Below are 25,850 nucleotides of genomic sequence, written 5' to 3'. Positions count from 1 at the left end.
TACACCCGATCAAGGACGACCTTCTGGCCTGGGGACTACCCAAGAAGGGACCGACAAAGTGACGTAAAAAATGTCCATAAGTGGCTTGGCAGACGTATAGGCCGGAGGAGAGATAAAAGGGATTGTCAGGCAAGCCCAAATCGGAGAGCCATACGTCAAGAAAGGAGTGCACCAGAATCGCACTGCGTAGAGGGTCTGATTAACCATCACGCCTTTCTCCGGCTCGTCGCCTCGACATTGCATTAGAATAGTCAGGTAACTGAGCTGATAACCCGTTGGGACTTGTCCCGCGGATGATAACCTGGGTGTGAATACGATAGAGGTTCCACCTGGATGAAAATCAGTGCTAAATAAGAAGAACCAGGTCATGAAACATTTGTTATCTTTGCTGCTACTGAGTTCATCTCTACATGTGGTGAGTGGTGAATGTAAATGTAAAACTAGCCATAATTCTACTTGTATTCCAGGAGTGATTTTGGCTATAACTGTTGGAATAACTGCTCTTTGCACTTGCTTTGTAATTATTAGTTGTTTTTTAAGTTCCATTTGTGTGTTAAGAATTTGTAAACGAATTAGAGAAGACAATTTGTAGTAACATCTAGCGGCCACCCCTCGAGTCTTAAGACTTGCCGCAAAGGCTAAAACCTTCAAAAGACTCGGGTGTTAGTCTCAATTGTGGGCACCCTTCGATTTGTCCCAAAAGGGCAAATTGCTGCAGGAGTTTTTGTAACTCTCGAACGACTTGGGTGTAAGTTTTGTGCCTTAAATTGCAATCATTGTAATCAATTGTTGTTGTCTGTAATTATATAAAAGTGGATTAGTAAAAGAAAATTTAATTCAAATAGTTGTTCTAGTGAGTTGATAAATAAAAACTACTAAATGGTTAAGAATCTGAATAGTTTGCCAAATTTTTCTAAGTTACCGTTTCTAAGCCTCACACTCTGTCTTAAAAGGAATATATACGAACCGCCTTAGTGTCTTGAGGCACCCTTCAAACCGCTCCCGTAATTTCGGAGGCCGTTTGCCCCTGGCGACCTTGTTGTCTCCAGAAAGACTTGGGTGAATTCAAAACATGGCACTTAGGCACGTCTGTACTGTGTTGAAAGACAGAGATAAAACGAAGTTAATCAATACCCTCTACATACATCAAATACAATGGCCAAAAAGTGACGGTACTGGGAAAAACAGGGAATTCCCTGTCTGGAGTTGGGTGACATGCTGACATGAAAATAGCGTGGACAGCAAATGTTAGGTAAACTGAAGCCTGCGCATGCATATTGTATAGTTTATTGGATTGTCATACTGTGGAAAGGCATAAACATGCCAGAGTGGAAGGGCGTAGTTGGAGACTGGTAGGAGAAATCCATCGTGACCCGCCTACATGCCAGAAGAAGGTAACTGGCCAATATTTTTGTCGTATAACTGTCATTCATTGCTTTTTAATTGTAAAGGCAAAGCCGTGCTTTTGGTTCAAATAAAGGTTTCAAGTAATAAACCTGACAGTCTCAGCCTCAAGTGTCCGGCATTCCTCATCCAGCAATAGTTAGAATAAAATGTTTAGAGATAAGCTAGTTTTAATAATCTGCACCTGTGTGCTCCAAAGCATTAAAGGATGTGTGTCTAACAAAGGAGTGCTGGAGCAAATACCTTCTCACCCGCCTTTGTATTTGGGACGTTGGACTAGAAAGTGCCTCTTTGTCCCCATCTCCTTGTATCGTAGCCAGAAAACAGAACCTACATCTTCCGCTTCACAATCCAGTGTTCTAACACCAGGCAGCACCCTCTCCCCTGTTGGCAGCAGGAAGCAGAAGAAGGGGGCAGCTGGTCTTTTACTACATGGATGGCTGGCGTATTTGCAGCAAGAGGCAGCTTTTTGATGTCTTCTGTCCCAGGGAAAGGCTCTACAACCCAGGCAGCGCCCAGGCCACCTCCTCCCGCTGCCACTGGTGTGGTTTTCTGCAGAGTTTAAAAGCCAGGAAGGGCCATGCAGAGGCAGGCTGCCCGGGCCCAGATGTGCTGCAGACTCAAGCAGGGTCAGGGGGTTCAGGGAGATGCAGCCAGCCGTCCTCCTGGTCCTCCGGGAAAACGGCCTTCAGTCTCCCACAATCACAGCGGCAGCTGGGAAGGTGCAACCTCTCACACCTCGGCAGCCAGTGGCTTCACTCACTGAGGTGTTAATGCCAGCTCCCGGGGGGGGCCACAACCCACATCCACCCAGGGCAATCCAGCAGCAGGCGGCTTTCCTGTTTCCCCCTCCCCCAGGCTCGGCTCCAGTGCAGGGGCGTCAGAAGAAATACTCCAAGCCTGCTCGGGCTCTCGGCGCTGGAAGGAAGCTGCAGTCGGCTGTTTCCCCTCCCCGGGTCTCTTCCGTCCGCTGTGTAGTTGTTGCACCAGGCACACGCCGGGCTGCGACCCCAGCTGCCCCGCCAGGGCGTGTGATGTGCGGATAACCTCGCAGCGGGGGGAGGAGGGGGGCTGGTGTCTGTCCAGCCCGGACCGAGCCCCAGGCACAGATCTCTGGCTGGGCTGGCCGGCTGCAGCCGCTCCCCCCCCCGGCGGTGGGGCTCAGCTGATCTGTGCTCGGAGCTGGGCACGTTTCCGAGGGAGGCAGGACGCCCACCGCGGCTGGAGTGGGGGTGAGTGAACGGCGTGGGCCCGATCCTACACCCCGGTGAGTGGGAGTTTGGGGGCGGAGGGGAGTCAAGGGAGGCAGGCTTAGGGTGAGCGATGTGGGGGTGCATTGCACGGCGCGGGGGGGCGTGGCAGACCAATTCCGGGGGTGCGAAGTTTTGTCGGCACGCGGACCATGTGTGATTGCATTGTCACCTGCAAAGTGGGGGGGAGAGAAGTGGGGCACAGAGACCTCCCCCCCCCTTGCCCTATAGCGAACGATGCCCCCGATGCAGATGATTGCAAAGGTCAGTGTTTTGCCCTGGGCCTTCTGGCTTTTATTAGCAAAATGTCACCTGGCCTCTCTTCCTGCGGGGTGATTCGTCCCTGCATGTTTGCAAATCCTTTAAGGCGGGGGGGGGGGTCCCAGACTTTCCCCCCTGAAGCCCACCTGTGCAGCTGGCAGAGGCGCTGCGGCCCACCGCTGCCACTGCCCGAGGAGCACCAGCCGTTGTGTAAATAGACCGTGAACATGTTTCCTCTTCCTTTCCAACAGTGGGGCTGGTAAAACTGGCCCGCAGCCTGCGCTGCAGGAAACGCTTCGAGAGCTTTCAAACCGCATGGCTCTGGCAGACTTTAAAGAAAGGTTGAGAGCAGACTTGTGTTCAAAGCGGGGAAAGGCAATCGTGTGTGAAACTGCACCCTGGGCACCCCTGACGCAGGTGTTACGAACTCATGGCGGCGGGCGGTGGTTGATTTTTGAAACAAAATAGTTGTCCAACTCCCAACCCTACCTTGTGTTTTCAGCTGCTGGGTTTTTTTTCCAAGTGTGAAATCTGAATTTCTGCGCGGTGTCAGTAAAGCCCCAGCCCAGCTCTCTGCTCGCTAGGAAAGAATCAAATGCTGTAAATACAAATACCAAATAACTGACGGACCCGGCGTTCCCTTCATGGGATTGGGACCCGCCTGCTTCTCCTTGCGCAGCCGGGGACATGGGTTAGCGAGGCTCAGCCTGATCTCCTCTTCAGTTTTCAGCCAGCGCAGGGTGCGGGCAGGGGATAGCTGGGGACTGAGTGCGTGAAGGGGCGTAGCTCAGGGTGCAAGGCCTTGTCCGAGGGGGTGCTCAGTCCCTAGTTAGCACAGCGCCCGCCCTGCGCGCTCACTGTGGCCACTGCTACCCAATGGCTTGCGTGCACCAAGGACACCTACCTGAGCCTGGACGGCGCGGTCACCGTTACCCAGCCCATGCGGGGAAACTGACCTGGACGCACAGAGCCCTTGGCATCGCCCCGGCCTCCCTCCCCACCAAGTCCTCCCGTGATGGTGGACTGCTGGGGACTGTGTCATGAGCCACCCTTGGGCCATGGCCCACCATTTGGGAACCCCTGCTTTAAGGTTTATAAAGCACATTGAGCTCCTGGGATGGAAGATGGGCCAGCTGTCCTGGTTATTAATTGCTTCATTGTGGAAAGGCAGGACAGGCTGAGATCCATAGGACGAGCACCAAAGGTTTGGATTGTAGCTGTGCTTGGAGACCCTGATTTATGCTGGTTGCTGTGTGAAAACAAGAGACAGCCCCAGCCCCCTGTAAGGCCTGATCCTGCAAGCACGTCTGTGCGTGACTAGTAGTCCCACGTGTAAAGTGCTTGTAGGATTGGGGAGTTGTATGCCAAACCTGCGACCAGATATGGGGAGGAACATTCGTGGGCCCACACAGAGCTGTATGCAGATCTGATTGCAGGATCAGAGGCTGAAAGGGGAACAAGATGCAAGGGAGAGGGGTGGAGGGGAGTCTGTATAGAACACAGTGGAGGGAGGAGAAGATAAAATGAAGGCAGCAAAAATAGGCACATACAATTAGCTAAAGCAGCGGTTCTCAATCTTTCCAGATTATTGTACCCCTTTCTGGAGTCTGATTTGTCTTGCGTACCCCCAAGTTTCACCTCACTTAAAAACTATTTGCTTACAACATTAGACATAAAAATACAAAGCTGGCCCAGCACACTGTTATTGAAAAATTGCTTATTTTCTCATTTTTACCATATAATTATAAACTACATCGATTGGAATATAAATATTGTACTTTCATTTCGGTGTATAACAAATAGAGCAGTATAAACAAGTCATTGTTTATGAAATTTTAGTTGGTACTGACTTCACTAGTGGTTTTCATGTAGCCTATTGTAAAGCTATGCAAATATCTAGCTGAGTTGATGTACCCCACTGGAAGACCTTTGTGTACCTCGAGGGGTATGCATACCCCTGGTTGAGAAACACTGAGTTAAAGGGTTGCTCTAAGATCCAGTCCTAGGGGCTTGTCTATCCATGGAGTTATTCAGGAATTGCTATTCTATTGTTATTCCTGAATAACTCCATGGGGGGGACGGGACACTCTTATTGCAGAATAAGGGTTTGTCTATACATGAAAATTTAATCCAAAATAAGGTAAAGTGTGAATTTAAAGCGGATCAGATATTCCTGATAAATTCCATGTGTGGATGCTCTTATTCTAAACCCTACCTTAATCTGAATTAACTGTCAAAGTGTGGACAAGCCTTCAGTGTACAATTTGGAAGTCCACAACTTTTATTGGGGAAGTTTCTAACAAAAGGCTCCCTGCCGCCTCCCCACCCCCATTTATTAAATGAAAATGGCATTTATAAAAACGAACCGCCCCTGTGCTCAGCCTGCCTGGGCATTTACTTGTTTCGAGTTCCTTATTCAAAAGCCAAAGTTGGTTGGTGGTGGAATCAAATGGTCTATTTTGAGAGGCAAGCCAGTGCTGCCTGCTCACATGGTTTTATTGGGACTCTTGTAATATTTCCTGTTTATTTTAAAGCTCCAGCACTCAGAGAGATGTGATTAGTTGAGAATCATGGTTTTCATTAAAAGGAAAAATAAGTTTCTAGCCCTTCTGGTTACAGAGAGAGCGTGAAATTGTGACCTGAATGCACCCTGAATGCCCAGAAATCAGAAGGAAAATAAAAAGATCCCCCCCCCCAATATTTTTTTAGATGGAATGATTCTGGGGGGGTCTGACTCCGTGATGTTGGAACATTTGGATTAGCAGTACTGCATTTGTCTTGTGAAAATGAATGGCCAGTTCCTCCACCCGTGCTCTCAAAGGCATAGAAGTTTCATTACCCCAACTCTATGGGTGGGAAACTGAGGCCCAGAGAGGGGACAGGAGGTCACACACTGAGCCAGAGCTGGAATAGAACCTTAAGCTACCCTTCCTGGGCTCTGCTCTTTGCTGTTGCATCTCGTTTGTTTCCTGGTTCTTGTTGCATTTCTCACAGTGTAAATGGATGATGCCAGCTTCATTTTTGTTTGCTGTCAGTTTTGCTTTCAGACTCTTAATGGAGCAGTGTTTGGGTTGCAGAGGGCAGGACAGTGTTTATCTATTTGAAAGAGTTTTCACGGGATTTTGGAGTGTGCAATGTCCTTCCTACAGGTCATAGTTTTTATAAGAGCTTCTGTTTACAAAGTGACTGACTGGAGCCAAATTTAAATCCGAGGCGTCCATTGAACATTGCAGGGGATGGACATGCACAGTGTATTGAATGAGAGCGACTAAAAATAACCAGCCTCAGTCCCCTCTTGGGGCTAAGTATGCTCAGCACCTATAAACTTCAGTAGGGGCTGAGAACATCTGCATTCTGCTGCAGGTCCAGGACAGGGCCCGGGGATGTTTTTTGGGGTGTTCTCTGAAGGTCAGCGCACGTCACCTTAGGCCAGGGGAGGAGGGGGGTTTCCGGCGTTCTCCCCGCAAAGGCTCGGCGCGATAGATTGCACGGCCGGAGTCGCCCACTGCAGGTCACGGGGCTGCTTGTGGGAAAGAAGGCGGTCTGCTCATGCCCTTGAGGCTCAGTCCAATGCCGGCTGTCAGTGGACAGTTGGGGTCAGTAGGCTTTGGATCAGATCTTTGGCTGCTTGTCGTCAGTGTTTTCCATCCGTAGTTTTGCCCGGTCCATCCTGCTTAGCACCAGCTGTTTTCCAGGACTGGTTCGAGGCTTGATTTGAGTCCATGGCCATTTCCCTGCAGAGAGGTGGGGACCAAGAGTTGCTCATTTTGGAACAACCCCTTCTCCAGCCCCAGGCTGACTGCGGTCTCAAGTGCTTTGGGGGGTGGGGGAGGGAGGGGCAGAGGTTTGCTGATTTCCCGTCCCCAGCTCCTGCCAGGGCAGATAACACCAACACGCTGGGTTTCCTGTCCTGTCAGGAAATGCAGCCCTGCCCACCTCCATGATTCACTCCCCATTGCCAGAGTCTGTGTGTGGAACCACTGTCGGGGGTGGGGGGAAACAGCGTGGGCAGTGTCCTCCTGCATATTTGTGACAACCCCCTGAGACAGTGATGGAAGGGAGTGAGCGTCTGGTTCCTTGCCATCTGATACAGGTGATAAAGTGGATGAGGGACTGCAGCCTGTTGGCACAGTCCCTAGCCTAATGGGGCCCTGGTCCATGGCTGGGGCCCCAATGGCAACGTGGATAACAATAATAACCGCCCTTACATCATAAATACGAGCGGGATCCCCTGCTACTGCCTTTGAGGAAGCAGACAGTTCCATGAATCCCGTACCTGGAGCAGCTGTAGATGTAGTTTGTGTAATGAACCCCCCACCACACACACATACACGGGTCGTTGGTGAAATTTGAACTCTGCCCTTCAGCACTAAAAACATGAGCCTCTATATCAGAGATTCTCAAACTTTCTTTGCTGGGACCCTCTTTGAAAATATTTCAGGCTATGATCCGATCCCCCCCCCCCCCCCCGCCCACAAAAGTAATGACCCCTCCCCATGCCATGCCATCCTTACTGGCATGCATGGGAGCTGACAGCTCATGATCTCTCCCCCCCCCCCATAATCTCGTGACCCCAGTTTGAGAACCCCTGCTCTACATATTGAGCTAAAGGAGCAATGCCATTCCCTGATAGCAGAAGTAGGCTGTTATCCTCTAGGGACCTGCCACTAGGGTCCTGTCTTGATGTTCAAAAGGGGATGATTTTCAGTTGAATTAGCTCAGTGCTGTTGAGAAACCCCTGTTAAGATACAGGCTAGCATGGCTGAAGGGGTGTTAGGCTGGCTGTACTGTAGCATTGGCTACATCACCTCTTTAGATATTCTGTCCATGGCTATACATCAGCATCTGATTTCTTTTAAGTCCCAAACAAGGGAGGGAAGCTATGGGGAGGAGACATAGATTTCAGCTGAGTCCTCTGCGAGAAGGGCCATCTGGAGGAAGGGAATGGTTGTTAGGGGACATGCCCCAGAGCTGTTCTTGAAGATGTGCCATGGATTTCCATTGAGGGCAAGCCGTCTGAGAGGTGAGCCGGTATGAACTGGTGACGAGTAAGGGAGCTTCTCAGCCGTGTTCTGCTAACTCCATTGAGCCAGCTGGGCTGCAAACCACTCCCTGTGAACCTGTGAAGACAGGTGTTGGGATCCATAAAAATATATCTACTTATATCCAGTGTAATATGTTACGGGTCATTGAGGCCCAGTAGGCATGAGGTGAGCTTGATAGGAGTGTGTGCATACATTCGAAAGTATTAAATCAGAAAGTTGAAGTTAAGGGCCTGCTCAGGACATTCCATTGTGTGAAAATAATAACTGGTGAAGAAGGGTGATGGCAGCCGACCTGGGACTTTTCGCTGGAAGTCGTGGGTGCATGGCCAAGGCCATAGAAAGGCGAACACAACGACAAGATAGATGACGCGATGGAACGGGCTATAAAAGATGGACCGAAACATCTGTATTTTGGAGTCTGACATCGAGCCAGAGCCCCAACTAGTGCTGGCTCCCCACGCCTTAAGACTGCATCGGACCCCGACTGGCCATCGGGACTGCATCCTATCTTCGGACTCTGGTGTAGTATATTTGTGGAATGGGTGAATTTACATTGTAATCAGTAAAGTTAATCAGAGTATTATCTACCAACACTGTGTCCAATATTCGGCCTTTTTAGCCTTCTCCCCCATCCCATGGGGGGGCTCTCTTATCACGAGCATGTTCGCTCCTACCCTGTAGTGCTCTCTCTCCCTGTCATCCAGTGACTCTGGCATACGCATTAACAGCTAACTCCCCTGAAACTGTTGACCAATATATGCTGGGCTAATAAATTCATATCACATGATCAATATGTACTGTTCAGACGACATACATCAATGTGCGTTAAGCCCACCATATCAACATGATGTTAGACTGTATACATATTTCTCACAGTTACATAGCCTGAACTGGCCTATGTCTTTCTGTAATCCTGTATCCTTGTGCTGAGTGTCATATATCCCCTTGCATTAGCTGCAGTAAACTTTGGCTTTAGTAGATAGTAAAACTGTCAGGAACAGAAAATGTGGCCGTTTACTATAGTAACGGGTAGGGAGTCATTCTCTCAAACCAGTTCTGGAATGTCCCAAAGATAAGGACAAGATAGATGAGTGTTCTTCTCTGGTACAAGCGTAGGGAGTGTTTTCACGCCCTAGGTACCGGGAATGCCTGTGTTCAGAACAGAGAGCAAACGGGTACACCATGGTACTGGAAAAACAAAGTAGAAAGACAATTGGTTAAATCTAGCCTCAGATGATGCATACAGTATCCTGTTACTTGTGAATGGGTTGGCTAGAAAAAGGATAGCTTGAGGGTGTAGCTCTGGAATCAGGCCTTCTTTGTAAGGTGAATTCAGTCGGGCTGTGTGAGACTGCTTGCTGGAAACTGGTATCGTATTGAACCTTTTCCCTCTATTCAATTGTTGGCAATATGCTGCTGAATTACTGTAAATGGCTGTGGTTGACATAAAGTGTGGTAAAGCTCGACAAGTCTGAATGTGCTAGCGAGTTCTAGGAGCAGGGTCTCTTTAGCATTAGACAGGGTGTATGGAAAATAACCAAGATTGCGCTTGGGCGCTGACATGAACTATATGCCATAGATGTTTGATCGGGGGCGCTGTGTGTATTGGTGCTGGTCTGGAAGGCCTATGGGTCATGGTCAGTCAGTGGCCAGTTCATTTAGTGTACACACAGAAGACATGTAAATGGTGGACTTGCAACGATCTGACCCGGGTCGACTGACCCTTCTGGACAGCACAACATCAGGAGCCCAAGTGAATGATTGATGAGAAAGCAAATGTCAGCCGGCCCTCAGTCTGTCCCTCTTGTCCCTCCCAAAATTAATCAGAAAAACAAGCCATGAAATGCGAACAGGGCATGTCTCAGGAACACGTGACTCCTGTGCAAAAAGGGGAATATCAGATGTTCGTCACTCACCCCCAATTAACAACCGAAGAGGCCTGTGATGCTGTAAGATGGAAAAGCCCCAGGGTAGCCAGGACCCTGCTACGAGGGACTTTTGAGCCAGAGGGCTTCAGGGTAGCCAACACCCTGCCGCAGGGGGATGTTGAACCAGACCACACGCTCAAGAAAAAAAGCGGCTTCCATCTAGAACTAGTAGCTACACCAATCGGGATATTGTGTAGGGCCAACATAGATACTGACGGTTTTGTACGGGGAGATTTTGATAGACCAGTAAAAAGGCCAGTGACCACTTGATAGCATAATGTTGATTATCATACTTGTTGCTAACAGCAGCTAAAATTGGTAGCCTTTCTGCAGATCTAAGCAACCTTGGGGTGACTAAGGCAAGAGGGAAGGGGAGCCTCTTGCTCAACCTTTGCCTGACCCTGCGCCCCTCCCTGATGCTCTGGTGGAGGTGCTGGGATCTGTGTTTCAGGAAAAGCCCAAGACGCTTATTTATGCATGCCCTCCGGGGGATGTTTGTCCCAGGCTTCAAGACATGCAGATTCTGTAGGAACACATCTAGTTAATTAGCACTCTGGCAACCTTAGGCCTTGAAACTGCTTGCCCAAGAAGTTTTTTTCTTTTTCTTTTTTGACATATTATTGTCTACTAACAAGGATAAATGGGGCGGGGGGAGATTTGGACTCTTTGGGATCTCTTCTTGGACACGGCTTTCGGACCTTCCAACGACAGCTGGAAGATCAGGCCAGTTGGAAAGCCGTCACTGTCTCCACCCCAAACTTAGGTAGCTTTTGAAGGGGGGGGGTTACTAACCTGTTGTGGACGTGTGTAAGTGCTTGAGCCTAAGTAAAGCATAGCTTTAAGTGAGAGCACTCTTGCGTTATACTATTTCTACCAGCCCCTCTATCAGCTGCATGGCCAGGTCTCCATTTGATTTATTTCCTGACACCACCTCACACCGAGTAAAGTTACCAAGAGCTTTGGGTTGGCAGAACCCCAAGTAACAGTTTATGCTTGGGGAATTGAGGCTTATTAGGAAGAAGCATTTTGTATAACCTTTTGCTGCACGTCTGTGATTCTGTCAAATAAATAGTTTGCATAAAAAAAAAATTGTCTCTGGGTTTTCACTGGCACTTAGGGCCTTGTCCACACTAGAAAGTTTTGTCTTCGCAAGTTACGTCAGTGATCAGAACGCGCTGTGATTACAACGCTTGCGCCCGTCCACACAGCACTCACTGTGTCGCCAAAGCGCGTCCACACTTGGTGTTCTAGCATCGACAGTGAAAGCAGTGCATGTGCAAAGAGACCCTGACTCCCCACGTCACCAAATGACCCGGTCCCTGGTTCCAGTTCCTCGTCCAACTCCACCTCCTCATCAATGACTTCCTCGTTGGGGTCGAGTCTGGTGTCTGCTGCCCCCAGGAATGCAGAGGTATCCATGGGTGTCTTGAGGGTGGAGATGGGGCATTGCTGAGGATAGCTTCCAGCTCCTTATAGAAGTGGCAGGTTGTTTGGATTTGCACCAGAGCGACTATTTGCCTCCCTGGCCTTTTGGAAGCCCTACAGCAGCTCCTTGATTTTCACTCGGCACTGTAGCATGTCCTGTCCATAGCCCTTCTCCGTCATGGCACGAGACATCTGGCCGTAGGTATCAAAGTTCCTTCGGCTAGAGCAGAGCGGGGACTGCATGTCCAACTCTCCCCATATGCTGATGAGATCCAGAAGCTCTGGTGTGCTCCAAGCAGAAGAGCGTTTGGTGCGTGGAACCGCCGTGGTCAGCAGGGAAGAAGAAATGCAAACTCTCTATGTCAATCAAGCAGGAAATGGAATTTCAAAAATTCCCAGGACTTTAAAGCGGGAGAGGCGGATGGCTGCAGAAGAGCGGAGTTCAAACTGATGGCCAGAGCAGTCAGGATGGGCATGGTGGGACACTTCCGGATGTCATTTACCACGGCATAACCAACCCTGGTGTCTGCACTGACGCTTTGTCAATTTAAGTTGTGCGAAAAAAGCTCTACGCCTCTTGTCAAGGTGGCTTTATTTTGTCGAAAAAACAGGGCAGTTGTGTCGGTGGGGGAGTGGTTGAAGTTGTGTGTACTGGCATCGTTTTGTTGAAAAAGCTGACTTTGGTCGACGGGCCAATAATAGGGCCAGCTCTTCAAACCTGGTTATTTCATCTCTTCACTATACTTCATAACAAACCAAAGAAGGTGGTGGAATCTCCATCCTTAGAGGTCTTTAAGGCCCGGCTTGACAAAGCCCTGGCTAGGATGATTTAGTTAGGGTTGGTCGTGCTTTGAGCAGGGGGTTGGACTAGATGACCTCCTGAGGTCCCTCCCAACCCTCATCTTCTATGATTCTATGAAAAGGTGGTCCAGCAATTGACTGTACGCTTTACCAGCAAAATTTGGCATAGTTTGGCTAAGAGAAATAATGGAAAATTAGTAGCAACTGAATGTGGTGTGGCACACAGGTCTGCAATCATGCAGAAGTGTATAAATCACGCCCTAAAGGCATGGAAATGTGGTTGCTTTGCAGTTGTGTAAAATGTTAGGAAAAGGAAGTTGGTGTAGCTACCTGCAGAGCGCCAGCTGGGATAAACCAGTGGGGTATCAAGGGCTGGGGGTTGAGCGGTAGCTTTGGAATAGAGGAGCCCCGTCACTACAGCTGCCACTGAACTGTTCTCTGGACTGGAAATGTGTGGCCTTTCTGTTTGGGTTGATTGATTAATAATGCTTGTGGCGTCTCAGTCGTTAACAAATTGAACTCGCAACACATTTCCCTCCCCTGCCCCCTTTTCTCCCAGGGCTTGAACAAGGAGGGGTTTCGCCTTGCGCAACAAGATGTTCCCTGGAAGAGGGCACCCAAATGGCTTCTACCATGTAAGTGGCTTCGGTGACCCAGCCGAGAGGCAAGGAGGGGAGAGGATGGCACAGCCTGGTACTGGGGCAGAGATGGGACCGTTGCAGAATTGGCTCGTTCCCTGGCAGACAAAGGGTTAATTTCCAGGTGGTTCAGTGAGCCCTGGACATGGCTGGGGAGAGGCGAGTTGTAAGCATGGACAGAGTAATAAAGTCACCAGTGACAGGAGAAGTCTCGTTTTCTCCCTTCTCAGTCTACTTCCCTCTCTTTCCAAGTGGGAACCAGAGTGTGTTCAGGGCTGGTGGGGGGAGAGAGGATGATGGTTTTCCTCCTGTGCTCCCAGAATAGCTGGGTTGTTTCCACCAATACAACCTGCAGTAAAAGGGCTGATGGCATCAAATAGTGTAAATCTCCATCATTAGGATCCAGAGTTAACAGCCAGTTGAGATGAGCTTGGGGGCTAGTCACACCTCTTTCGCAGCTGCAGAGCAAGCTCCATCTCTGGTGTAAATCCATTGACTCCATGTCTCAGCCAGGCCTTATGTCGTGGGACTGGGAACAGTTCTGGCCTGCCTACATCAGAAGCTAAGCCTGGTTCAGGGGACTCGTTGCTGACTTGTGCCTCTGGTTTGCTGTGATGCTTTGGGAATGGGAAGAACATGGAATAAGAGTGGTTTCGGTCTCCCATTTGCTTCAAGAATCATTTCCCATGGGCGGTTAAAAATGTACCAGTTCCCACCCATTTAACTGTGCCCCCCGCAATCCATCTGCTGAGAGGCAGCCAGGAGACCTCTGTCACTGTGATAGAGGAGAAGATCCTGCCTCCCTGTGTGTCACGGTCGTCACTGCCTCACCCCTGTGCCACTTGTATCATCTTTGCAGCCCTGTCCCCAAGACATCGAGCCCCCGGCCTATCCTCCTGACTTTCACAGGGGTGTCGAGGACAGGGGATGGGCGCCCCAGGACCACCAGCAGGCAGCCAACTGGGATCCCCGGCACGGGAGATGTGAGGAAGGCTTCAGGGACCTGTGGCACTCAGTAAGTGGGTCTGGGCTGAGCCTCGAGCGATGTCGTTCCCAGGCAGAGTGTGGGAAGTGGGCAGCAGTTGAGCTGGGGTTAGGGCAGGTGCATGGGGCGTGGGTAGCGAGGAAGATGTCCTGGGGAGAATTCCTGGGGCACCCAAACACAATCGCCGCTTGGTCACAGGTCTGGGCGGTTCCTTCCTGAGCAGTGGGGAAAACAAGATGGGGTGTGAAGGGGTCAGGAACTAGCAGTAGGAGGATGTTAGGCCAGTGCACCGCGGGGGAAGGGAGCCCAGTGAGGGGCAGAGGGTCCAGATTGGCTCTGCCAGGTGTCCTGACCCGGTCCTGCTTCCCAGGGGTGACAAGGGGACATGGGAACAGGCCAAGGGGCTTGGTTCTCTCCCTGCAGGGTCTGAGTCATCTCTGTGGGGAGGAGGGAATGAGGCCCCTGAGGACCAGCCAGTGTCCTGCCTGCTAATGCTTTCCAGCAGGACATCTTAGGTGTGTCGCCTGCCACTGGCTGCTGCTGTTCCAGGCCACCCAGTTTCCTGCAGCTCACTCCCAGAGAGGCCGAGTGCTCTCGCAGGGGCCTGAGTGTCTGGACACCTGGGCTCTAATCCTGGCTGTATGATTCTGGGCAAGTCACTCAACCTCTTCTTGCCTTGGTTTACCCAGCAGTTAGCAAAAGCAAACAGGGCTTGCCCACCTACCCCGCAGTTAAGTGCCCCAGATGTGTCCCTTCCGGCTGTGATGAAGCAGCAACGGAGGGGCACAAAACAGTGACTGGCAGAGAAAAGGTAAATGGGTTGGTCTAATTCACCTTCCTTGATGGCATGGGAATAAGGGGACAGTGATCAAAACTGGCTGGAGCAGGTGCTTGTATTTACACAACACGTAATTAACCCCTGGAACTCACTGTTGCAAGCTATCGGGAGGCGGGCAGAAAGGGGAATGGACATTTACTGATGTGGAGAATGTGAACATTTTGCAGTTACGTTCCACAGGATAAAAACACCACATAAAGGCTATAAACCTTCATGCTTCAGGGTACAAGACAGCCACCAACTCATGAGGTCAGGCAGAAAATTCCTCTTCGGGCCAGTTATTTCATTTTCTTCATTGCAGGGGTTCTTGCACCTTCCTCTGAAGCAGCTGGCGTTTGTCACTGATGGAGATGGGATGCTGGAGTAGATGCCCCCCTTCTTCCTCCTGGGTCTGATCCAGTCTGGCAATCCCTATGAATGAGACCTCTGCCCCTGTGACACAAGAGAAGGTCGTGCATCCCCGTGTGTCTCACTCATGACTGTCCTCACCCCTTGTGTTGTGTTTTTGCAGCCCTTTTCCCGAGACATCGAACCCTACCCTGCTGACTTTTACGAAGATGATGAGGGCAGGTGCTGGGCACCCCAGGACCATCAGCAGCCAGCCAGGTGGGATAACCAACATGGGAGACATGAGGAAGACTTTGAGGATGGGTGGCACTCGGTAAGTGGGGTCCGGGCCGAGCCTCGGTGCAGGTGGCACTGTCATTTCCCTGCAGAGGGTACAAGGGCTGTGGGTGGCAGGGAGAGTTCCTGGTGTGTCTCTGCTTGGCTGATGAAGCTGGTCATGGCTCCGTGGGGAGAACTGCCCATGAATGAAGCCTTCCTGAGTGGTAGGAAACGAGGAATTCAGACCCCAGTGTTAAGGGCTCAGGAACGAACAGTGGAGAGGGCACAAGTCAGGGCAGTGCAGGAATGGGGAGCCCCAGCAGGGTCAGAGGTTCAGCACGGCCTCTTGCCGGTGTCCTGACCAGACCCTGCCTCTCAGAGGCCTTGAAGCCTGGGAACAGGTTAAGGAGGGGCTTGACTCTCTCCCAGCAAGAGCCAGGGAGACGGGCAGTCAGGCCTGTGGGGATTAGCTAGGGCCCAAAGTGCTAGTGGCTTCTATCTGGACCCGAGACCCTCGCCCCCCACTCACGGTGTTCCTCTTAGTGCTGCCGTCCTAAGCCGTCCAGTTTCGTACAGGTCTAGAGTTTAGCGTAGGGGCCTGGGTGTCAGGACGGCTGGGTTCTGCCCTCGGTTCTAGCGCTGACTTGCTGCTGTGTGACCTTTGGCAAGTCGCTGCACCTTTGTGCTTAGGTGTCCCCGGCTGTCGAATAGCACTCCTCAAGCTGACACCCACTGGAGCGCTTTTTTGAAACCCACCCGTCTTCCCTCTGTGATGTAACCGAGAGAGAACCTCCGAGAGAAGATCATAAAATAATGAATGGGGGAGAGGGTAGATCGGGAGTGCCTGCTGACCTTCCCACCTGGTCTAAGAACAAGGAGACAGCCAGTGACCTTGGAAGGAAATTGAAAGCTCCTAAAAGGAAACGCTGTTTAGTCCATGTGTATAAATGAACTGCTGCAACTCATTACCAGAAGGTATCTCACTGAGGGCAAGAACTTTATAGGATTCCTAGTAGGATGAGACATGTATAGGGGCAGTGAGAGCTTCTACAGTTGTATTCCTTAGGATAAAAATACCATGTAAAGGCCACAAACCCTCATGCTTCAGGGTACGAGATAGCCACTAACTGCCGGGGTCAGGCAGAAAATTCCCCTCTGGGTCAGTTATTCCATATTGTTCATTGCAGGGGTTCTGGCACCTTCCTTCGAAGCAGCTGTTGTTTGTCACTGATGGAGATGGGATGCTGGAGTAGATGCCTGCCCCCTTCTTCCTCCTGGGTCTGATCCAGTCTGGCAATCCCTAAGAATGAGACCTTTGTTCCTGTGACACAAGAGAAGGTCGTGCATCCCCGTGTGTCTCACTCATGACTGCCCTCACCCCTTGTGTTGTGTCTTTGCAGCCCTTTTCCCGAGACATCGAACCCTACCCTGCTGACTTTTATGGGGGTGATGAGGGCAGGTGCTGGGCACCCCAGGACCATCAGCAGCCAGCCAGGTGGGATAACCAACGTGGGAGACATGAGGAAGGCTTCGGGGATGGGTGGCACTTGGTAAGTTGGGTGTAGGCTGAGCCTTGGTGCTCAGGGCACCATAGTGAGAGGCGGGCAGCAGCCGGCCTGCGGTAAGGCAGGGAAGACACTAGTGTAATCTCTGCAAGGCTGATCACACATCCTGGAGGGGATCCCAAATGAATGGAGCCTTCCCGGGCTGGACACACCAGAAGGAATTCTGACCCCGCCCTGCAAACGCAGGGAGAAATGCCCTGTAATCTCTCCTCTGTCATGTTCTGCTGTAGACCCACTGGAGCTGATTTCTGTATCACTGTACACTCTCTCTCATGGGGGCCTGCTGTACATTGGGGAAGGACAGCGTCCTGAATCTGGCAAGTCTGCCTGCTGATCTGTCCGTCTGTCACTTGCATCTGCCCTGCCCCCAGCACCTGGCTCCCTGCACTGAACCCTAGAGCACCACAGATGCACCTACGAATCCTGATGGCTCTTTGCTGAAGGCGTGGAGCTGAGTAAAATTGTTCCCAGCACACACCTCCTACCCCTCTTACGCTGCATAATAGCTGGCGCGTTTTCTCCCACCGCTGTTGTTCTGAGCCATCAAATTTCATAAGAGTTGCTTCCAGAGAAGTAGCATGGTCTGCCGTATAAAGAAGGGGACTGGAACCAGGACTCCTGGGTTCTATCCCCACACCTTGGGAGGGGAGCGTTGCTTGGCATATAGATCAGGTGACTGGGAACCAGGACGCCTGGGTTCTGTTCCCCGCTCTGGGAGGCAGAGTGAGCTACTCGGTCTCCCTTTGCTCTGCCTTGTTGAACTTCTGCAAAGCCTCTCTGTAAGAGTCACCCTGCCGCTCCCCAAACCTCTGTACAACGTCCCTTTTCTCAGGCCATGCCACCTAACCAGCACTGCCCAGAGCCAATATCGAGGGAGAAGCATAGCAACTCCTGGGACTGGCAGGCGTCAGCAGGGTAAGCGCCTGGGCGTTGATGGAAGCAGGGTGCTTTGGCTGGTGGGGATGCTGGAATCGGCCCGTTCCCTGGGGAGCCGAGGCTCTGAAATTCCAAGGCTGCCACTGCCAAGCGGTTGGCTGAGTGGGCTGGATCCCAGACGAGGTTTTCCCAGAAAGCATGTCCAGTCACGCTGGAGCAACCCCCAGCCTTGGAGGTTGGGGTGCCAGGGTGGGATCCGAATGCCAGGTCGGATAGATGTCCACCTCAGCGGCTGAGTGGATTCCGGGTGCCGGCAATGGGTACCAGTGAGACTGGGGTGCAGGCTAGGCAAGCGCCGGCTAGAGACAGAGGCTGAGACCAGGGGTCTGCCCTTTGCCTTGAGCGCCCGGATGGAGCCTCCAGGGCTAACGCTTCCTTTTGACCCAGAAGGAGAGAAGCTACTCACAGAGCCGCCCGTTTCGTCCACAGGGAGCAAGGCTACTTCCCCAAGAAGTATCGTGGCCGCGGCTGGAAGCATCGCCGCGGCCTTTTCCGAGGCGGCTACCGGGGGAAATTCGCCCCTCACTACCACCGCTTTCAGCCTGGCTCCTGCAAAGGTCAGTCCCTCCGTAGGGACGTGTGGGTTCCGCAGCCCCAGCAAACAGCCCCTGGGTGGCAGTGCCCTGTCCTGAGCTAGATTCCAGCATCTCAGCAGCATCTCTAACGGGGTGAAAAAGTCTGGCCAGTTCTGCCTGCCACCGATGCGTCTCTGGCCTCGGGGGCTGGGGCTGGATCCCCTGGGATCTATCGCAGGGGTCCCAGAAAAAGCTGCAGGCAGGGCATTGTGGGGCACATGCTGGGTGGCTTTGTTAGGAGAAGGATTCGGGGGTGGGAGGAAGCCCAAAGCCTGCAGGAGAGGCTGGCTGGCAGAGTCTGCCCGGGCTGAGGGGTGGCCCACAACCCATTTGATTTTTCTCCATCTTGCACGGGACTGGGCCTGGAGGGCAGAGGGGGGTCTCAATGTTAAAAGCAGAAGCCTTCAGGAGGAAGAATGTGGCGCCGCCCCCAGAGGCCCAGCGTCCTTGTGCCGGCGTTCTGTCTGTCTCATTCTGTCCCCGTTGGTCTCTGCAGAAAAGTTCAAGTCCTCCAAGTTGTCGACCTCCCGCTCCCCAAGGAGCCACTCACTGGTAAGAGGAGGGCGGCGTCTCCCTGCTATCTCTGTCCTCTCCCTGCTATCTCTGTTGGCTGCTTCCCACCAGGAGGGTGGTGGAGGGGAGACGCCAGGTCTTGGATTCCAGCCCCTCACGCTTCTCTGCACCCCGGCCGGGCAGGGTGAAGAGGGGTGGATGTGCTGGTGGGGTAGAGCTGGTCTTGGAGCTTGTGGCTGGTGTTTCTGCTGGTGCTGGCCGGCCATCCCTGGAGAGTGACCGCTTCTGTGTATCCACCCAGTAGACGCGGGGCAGGCGCCCCCCACATGGAGTGTGGGACCAAATCCTCCCTCCCCAGTCAATGGGGCTGCTTCAGCGTAACCAAGAGGAGAACTTGGCCCTTAGCTGCTGTGGAGCCGGCCATGATGAGTATCCCCCGGGAAACAAGCCCTGCAAAACCAGAGCCCAGCTGCCCCCAGCCGCAGCTCGAGAGCGTCCGCCTGGAAAGATGGGCTGGCATTTCTGCAGCTGCCTGAGGGATTTGGATGTCTGGTTCCTGTGACAATTGAACAGGGACTGGGCATCCAACGCCCTGAGATGGCTTTAGGAAATCTCACCCTCTGACTTTTAGCCAAGGACTATACGTGGGAGGGACGGGAGATGCCCACAGTCACACTGGAAGCTCCAGCTATGGTGAGAAAAGCCCAGGCTGCCTTCCAAGGAGTGGAAGCCTGGTCCAGTGGTTAGGGCATAAACCTAGCACTTGAAAGACCTGGGTTCAAACAGTGTCCCTATGTGACCTGAGGCAAGTCAGTTAGTCTCTCTGTGCCTTCGTTCTCCAGCTGTACCTTGGGGAGAATAGCCCTGCCTCACAGGGGAATTGTGAGGATCAGTGCAGTAAAGATTTTGAAGTGCTCAGATGCTACAGCAACGGGGGGCCCTGGAAGGAGATTCCAGCCTTTGCTATTTTTCCTTCTTCAGGCCTGAAATCCAAGAAAGACTCCGCAGCTCCAGTGATAGGGACCAAACCCCTCTAGGTCATGGAGGGGAGGGGCTGGGTTTCCTGGTCAATCTCCAGTGTGGGGGATTTGTAAGACACTAGAGCGCTACAGGGTAGAGGGAGAGAGGCTGATTTCATTATTGTTTATTGCCCAGTGTTACCGTAGCGCCTAGGAGCCCAGTTGTGGACCAGCACCTCATTGTGCTAGGGGCTATACAGACACAGAACGAAAGAAGGTCTCTGCCCCAAACAGCTTCCAGTCTGATGTGGGGCCGTATGAAAAGGGGATAACAGGTTTCCCCTCTCATCTCATTGCTGAGGTTTCACAAGGATAGCTCTTGGAGATGCGGAGAGAAACCTCAGGCACAGCAGGGAGAGATTAATTTCCCCTTTCTTGGACCCAAGTACAGGCTGATGATTGTTCTGCCATAGTGAGGGTGTGAATTAAGTGCTGGTGAAAGGTGCTGGACTGGCAGGCTAATGGCCAACATCGTGTTGTTATTCATGGAGCTAAACCAGCTCTGGGAGCAGCTGTAGCACGGGCAGAGGTAACGTAAGCTCACCTGCTTCCTGTTCTCATCCCATCTGAAACCTCTCTAGGTCCAGCTGGAAGCTAGCCAGAAAGCCACAGAACCTCCCAGCCAGACTGACTCTGCGCTGGCTACTGAATCCCCAGCTTGCCCTGAAACCACAGAGGATCTTCCTGCCATGAGAACAGAAGAAGTTGAACCGGTAGGAACTAACCTGGTTCTTCTCACGCTCCTTGGAGCAGAGGTATTGGTGCCCTAGGCATTGCATTAGCCCCGAAAGTCCCTAGCCCCCTTGTGCTGGGTGCTGTACAATTCTGTAGCAAAGGGACAGTTGCTGCCCAAAAGGGTTGACAGTCTAAGTAGGATACTTGGGGATCTAGTTCTTCTTGTCCCTAGGTGTCACTTCCTTTCCCTCTCCCACCTAGATTTTTGCAGGGTTCCCCCTTTGGATCCCATAGGCACCCCAGAGTCCTTAGTGATGTCTGTGGCAGTGCAGCAAAGGGGGTGTCAAAGTAGCCAGTGTGAAGGCTTCTGGGGAGCATCTTCCCCTTTAATCTTTGGACGCTTGGCCAAGACTTCCAGCAAAGGCGCTAACAGAGGCTAATTAGGATGGCAGCTTTTTGTGTTGTGAGCAGCTGTCCAGGGGGAAGTTCGGGCTGAGACCCACCAAACTTACTTTACACAGGCCACCTGATGGCTTTGCATCAATAGGCTGCTTTTCAGTGGGAGCCTGAACTCCCAGTCCAGCGGCAATTTGGAAATCACACACAAAGAATGCTCTGCGTTCATCTCTGTGGTGCTCCCCGTTGAAGAGAGAGAGGGGACAGGGATGGATTTTATTCTGGGCATCTCCAGTTGCTGAATCTCCTCTAGAGCAACGGAAGCTCCTTGGTCTGACTGATTGTCAGCATTTCCAGGGCCGTTGTTCACCTGCAGCTCCAATCCTCCCCTGGGACAGCCCTCATCCGTCTGAAATCTCTGCAGGTCCAGCTGGGGGCCAGTCTTGAGGCTGCAGACAATCACAGCCAGGCCTGCTGCGCTCCGGTGTCTGACTCAGTCCTGGCCGAGACCCCGGAGGAGCTTTGTCTCCCGGAGGAAGAAATCAAGTTGGTATGAGCTAACCCGTCCCCGCTTTCTGCTCTTCCCCAGAGGCCAGACTCATTGGTGCTCTGCGAGGAGATGGGATTTGAAGTCCCCTCTACCCATCTTTCCCTTCCATGGGCCCACCTTGAATAGATTGACAGTGGGTTGCCATTAATTTCCAAACCCCACCCCATAATCCTTGGCGCTCGCTGCAGTGGCGCTTCCTAAGGCAACCAGGGCGCAAGAGGTTGTGGGTAGCATCTACATGGTCTGGTCAGTCCCTTGGACTCTGCGAAGGCAGAGACGGTGACGTGCAGCCACAAGTGATGACGGGGGACGTGATGCGGGCACCTGTCCACGGGAGAGGGGGGGCACCAAGCTAAACGCCAGAGAGGGACCATAAGCATCTGTCCAGCAGCAGCGTTACAGGGCTGGCGACGTCGAGGTGCAAGGCTGCCGAGATAAGAGTCTGCCCCTTCCCCTGGAGCAGCAAATGGATAAAGGGGCACTTGGGTTACAAGTGTGTTTCATGTGTTCTACAGTGTGGAACAGGAGGTAGTGTTGGCTAGTGGTTACACCATTGGACTGGGACTCGGGAGATCTGGGATCTGTTCCCAGCGCTGCCACTGGCCTGCTGGGTGACTTGGGGAAAGTCACTTCCCCTCCACTGTGCTTGTTTCCCCATCTGTAAAATGGGACTAGCGACCCCGGCCTCCTTCGTCAAGCGCTGTGAGTTGTAGGGATGAAAAGCACTCGCTAAGAGCCAGGGATCGTTATTATAGTAGTCTTTGTAATGCTCCCCGTTGCTTGGAGACGTCAGAGGGATTTTATCCCTGCAGAATCTCCCTTACAGCTGCGCAGTTTGATTGTGGGGTTGGAGCATCTTCGTGCTCCTGTTTCACTCATGCACCCACAGCCCCCTCCTCCCTCGGGGCAATCTAACTCTTCCTCAGTCCGTCTGACAACTCCACAGGTCCAGTTGGAAGCCAGCCATGCAACTGCCGAGCCGCCAGCCACCCCTGAAACTACAGAGGATCTTCATCCCATCAGAACAGAAGAAACTGAGCTGGTAGGAACTAACCCATCCCTTCTCCTTCTCCTTGGATCAGATGCACTGGTGCCTTAGGATAAGGGAAGATGCCCTCTTCCCAAACGTCACCCCCTTCCATTGCGCCTACCCCATCGATGCTTGTAGTTCCCAGAATCCTCTGCACTAGCTATAGACGTGCTTCAGTGGACGCAACAAGACTAACCCACGCTAAGGGGAGCATTCCTACAGCCCATCCAGTCTTTTAGCTTTGATTTGTCAGTGTCTTCGCTGTCGCTGTTTCACTCCCACGTTGGCAAACCCACAGCCCCCATTCTCTGACATGGTGTAACCTCTCTTGTCCCCTCTGAAATCTCCGCAGCTCCAGCTGGAAGACCACCTGAAGGCCCCGGATCTTCTCAGCCAGGCTGTCTCTGCTTTAGCTACTTTACCTCCTGTCTTGTCTGAGATCGCAGAGGAGCTGCCTCCCGTGGGAAAGGAAGAAATTGAGCTGGTATGAGCTAACGTGTTGGCCCCTCATTCTGCCTGGTGGGCACCCTAGGTGTGAGAGGGATTTAGTCCTTGCCCAGCCCACTTTTGCTTCCCAAAACACCCCCAGAATCCTTTGCATGGACTAGCAGGATGCTTCAAAGCAGGTGCCACGGCAGTAGATTCTGGGAAGCATCCCCTATGAGCCATTACTTTCTTGGCAGCTCTGCTGAGGCTACCAGGTGTGGTGGTGGTTTTTGTGCCATGGGTGCCTGCCCCCTGTGAACTGGGCTCAGAGCCATCAAACTCCCTTCATGCAAGGGACAAGAACAGCGATCTGCCTGGAGCGACCTTTCATCACCGCTGACCTGGACAGGGTTGAATGGGTGCCTGTCTCTATCATCAACTGTTCTTTTTATTTAAAGGGAAACTGCCCCTTGCGACCCAAACCGGAAGCTGGGGCAGGTGGCATAAAGCTCAGAAAAATGCTTTCAAATACTCTGCAGCCATCCCTGTAATGTGCCCAGTTCCAGCAAGCGATGAGGGGGAGAGTTTATCTCTGGCTTCTCCACTCACAGAACCTTCTCCTCCAGGGACACAGCTGTTGGATTTGACTTTGGGGTGATTGATTTGACAGTAGCCCTGTTTCACTTGTGCACCTGCAAATGCCTGTCCTCCCCAAGAGCTGATTAACCTCCTTCCCTCCCCCTATCTGAAATCAACGCAGGAGCAGCTGGACGCTCCTCAGGAGGACGCAGGCTATCCTCACCAGGCCTACTCAGCTGCGGCTACCTCATTGGAGACCACAGAGGACCTTCGTTCTGCTGCCATACTGGCCAGAAAGGAAGAAATTGAGCTGGTAAGATCTAAGTATCTCCTCTTGCTTACCCGGGAGCAGGGTGGGGCGGGGAGGCATTGAGGCTCTAGATGGGTGCAGGATCTGGGTTTCTCTTCCCCTCCCGAACCACCTCCATCATCTGCACAGCTCATCTTAAGTCCCCAAATCTCTTGCAACAGCTGCAGTGGGTGCTTCACAGGAGGCAGGTGATGCATAGATTCAGGGGGGGGCGTCCCAGACTTCCATGTGTCTGCTACATGTGAATGACCAGCGTGATCCTGGGTTGGGAAGAATGTGGTCAGAGGCAAAGCCCGGCAACCAGCCAGGAGCCAGTCAGGACTAGTGAGTTGTGTGCTAGGAAATCAAAGCAAGCTCACTCCTAGCTCCACCTTCCTCCTGGATTGGTTGTTTTTAATCTATACCTGTGGCTGTCCTGGCCTGTGAAAAATATTTTCTCCTAGACTTGCACTGTGTTGGGGGGTGCTGGGAACAGTCTGAGGGCTGGTACCATTGGTTGGCTGGCTGGACCATTTGTCCTCCCCTGCGACTGAGGCTTGAGAATCTGACCCCTTCCCCTCCAAGGGTCACACGGTAGCAAAGGGTTCTGGACTGAGGGTGAATGTCTGAACGGGAGCTGGGAGAGGTCCTGGGGCTGCCCAGCAAAGCTATCTCAGGACAGCGGCAGGAATCAATGACAGCAAATTACTGCCCCAGCCCTAGGGGGAGCCGCTGGCCTGAATCTTAGGGTAACTGATGGTTTTCATGGGGCTGCCCTTCAATCCTCGAGGCATCTGGAGGAACGTCAGGCGCACAGCTTGAATTTAGGGACTCACCTGCCAGCCGCCATGTCTGACGAGTACTGCCCTCCTTCCCTCCCTGCAGTCCTACCAGCAGTACAGCCTGGCCTTCGCTGTGCTGGCCGCCTTGCTGCTGCAGAAGGAGCCATCCATGGAGGCGGCGATGGGCTCGGCGCTGCGGGCCAACCTGCGGCAGGTTGGGGGCCACTGCCTGCAGGAGCTGGAGCACTTCATCAGCAGCTACGACGCGGGCTCCGCCAGCTCGTGAGGGGCGCCGCAGCGGCAGACGTCTGCTCTGGATCTGTAGGGTGGCCATATTTTCCCCACAGGGAAAACGGGACACAGCCCAGGGCCAGCCCCAGCCCTCCCTGCCAGCCGCACATGCTAAGACTGTCCAAGCCACTTGCCCCACTCCTCTCCCCCCGTTCGTGTGTTCCTCTGTGCCCCTTTTTTGCCAAAAAAGTTGGGACGGCCAGGACAGGGCTTAAAAAAGGGACTGTCCTGGCCAAACCAGGCCGTATGGTTCCCCTACGGAGCTGAGTCTGATGGGTGGTGGGTGAGATCAATGCAGGGGGGGGGGTCGGAGCGTTGCTGGGGCTGGAGCCACCCTTCTCTTAGCCGTGCAGCAGCAGATCTGGCTGGGATGAATTGAAAAACCCACTGCTACAGACTTGCTGGTGGGGGATGGGGTGGAAGCAGAGCCCCAGCATGGAGGGCTGCAATCACGGCGTTGATGCTGGACAACGGCATGGAACAGGAAAGGGGCTGTTGGCTTGAAGGGGGAAGGGGAGGGTTCATAGTTTAAGGGTGAGGGGGAGCGAGGAGACTTCCTGGGGGAGGAGTGTGCAGTGCGAGGGCCGAAGTGGGTCAGTAACCATGGGGCAAGGGTATCCATTGCGTGGGGATGGGTAAGAGGTGCCAGGGGGAGGGTGGAGACTTGTCAGGTGGGGCTGACTGAAGCCCACGCTGGGTGTGATGAAGGATGCCCCTTTCAGGCCAACGCTTGCCGTAGTTTCACCCAGTGGGGATCCGGGCTTTTGTGCAAGGAGCTCCTGAAAGTCCCTCAGGGGCTTCCCTGAGCTTTAAATGGTTTGTTTGTTTGTTTGTGGAGAGAACTGTTTTACCTCGGAAAAATAAAATGGCAGGCGGGGGAGCGGAGCATCCCCTGCAGCTGCCCCTGTGCCGTCAGCGTTCCTGTCTCGATCTCGGTCTGCTCGCAGGGAGAAGTATGAATACAGCCGCTCACAGAAGGAGCCACTGAAGGGAGCTTATGGGGACGCTGGTAAATAAGGCAGCAGCTGTTCGGTGGGGCCTTT

At 52.7% G+C, this 25,850-nt stretch overlaps 1 protein-coding gene across 8 annotated transcripts; it reads left to right on the top strand.

Moving 5' to 3' along the window:
• LOC137142300 (periphilin-1-like) lies at positions 1 to 25,722 on the top strand. Of its 8 annotated transcripts, none has more exons than XM_067531589.1 (14): positions 1 to 415; positions 12,674 to 12,749; positions 13,612 to 13,767; positions 15,087 to 15,236; positions 16,582 to 16,731; positions 17,579 to 17,661; positions 18,112 to 18,239; positions 18,754 to 18,809; positions 20,371 to 20,502; positions 21,285 to 21,410; positions 22,357 to 22,452; positions 22,793 to 22,924; positions 23,627 to 23,758; positions 24,620 to 25,722. In XM_067531589.1, the coding sequence occupies exons 2-14, from the start codon at positions 12,711 to 12,713 to the stop codon at positions 24,800 to 24,802; spliced, it is 1,563 nt and encodes a 520-aa protein (XP_067387690.1). In that variant the 5' UTR covers positions 1 to 415; positions 12,674 to 12,710; the 3' UTR covers positions 24,803 to 25,722. The 8 variants fall into 8 exon arrangements, with proteins under 8 accessions (XP_067387690.1, XP_067387689.1, XP_067387694.1 ...); XM_067531588.1 differs by lacking the exon at positions 1 to 415 and adding an exon at positions 2,227 to 2,636; XM_067531586.1 differs by lacking the exon at positions 1 to 415 and adding an exon at positions 2,288 to 2,671.
• The last annotated feature ends 128 nt before the right edge of the window (positions 25,723 to 25,850 follow it).

The sequence above is a fragment of the Emydura macquarii genome, unplaced genomic scaffold (assembly GCF_026122565.2).
Source record: "Emydura macquarii macquarii isolate MOO-44397 ecotype Brisbane River unplaced genomic scaffold, CSIRO-AGI_Emac_v2 contig_3220, whole genome shotgun sequence".
NCBI lineage: Eukaryota > Metazoa > Chordata > Testudines > Chelidae > Emydura > Emydura macquarii.
This window is presented reverse-complemented; position numbering and strand designations above follow the sequence as displayed.

What these genes read in the sequence shown, in the direction of transcription:
- LOC137142300 (XM_067531589.1), top strand. Translation starts at nt 12,711, where the DNA reads ATGTTCCCTGGAAGAGGGCACCCAAATGGCTTCTACCAT. An exon ending in ACCCAAATGGCTTCTACCAT is followed by an intron (nt 12,750 to 13,611) that starts GTAAGTGGCTTC and finishes TCATCTTTGCAG; the next exon opens with CCCTGTCCCCAAGACATCGA. An exon ending in TTGAGGATGGGTGGCACTCG is followed by an intron (nt 15,237 to 16,581) that starts GTAAGTGGGGTC and finishes GTGTCTTTGCAG; the next exon opens with CCCTTTTCCCGAGACATCGA.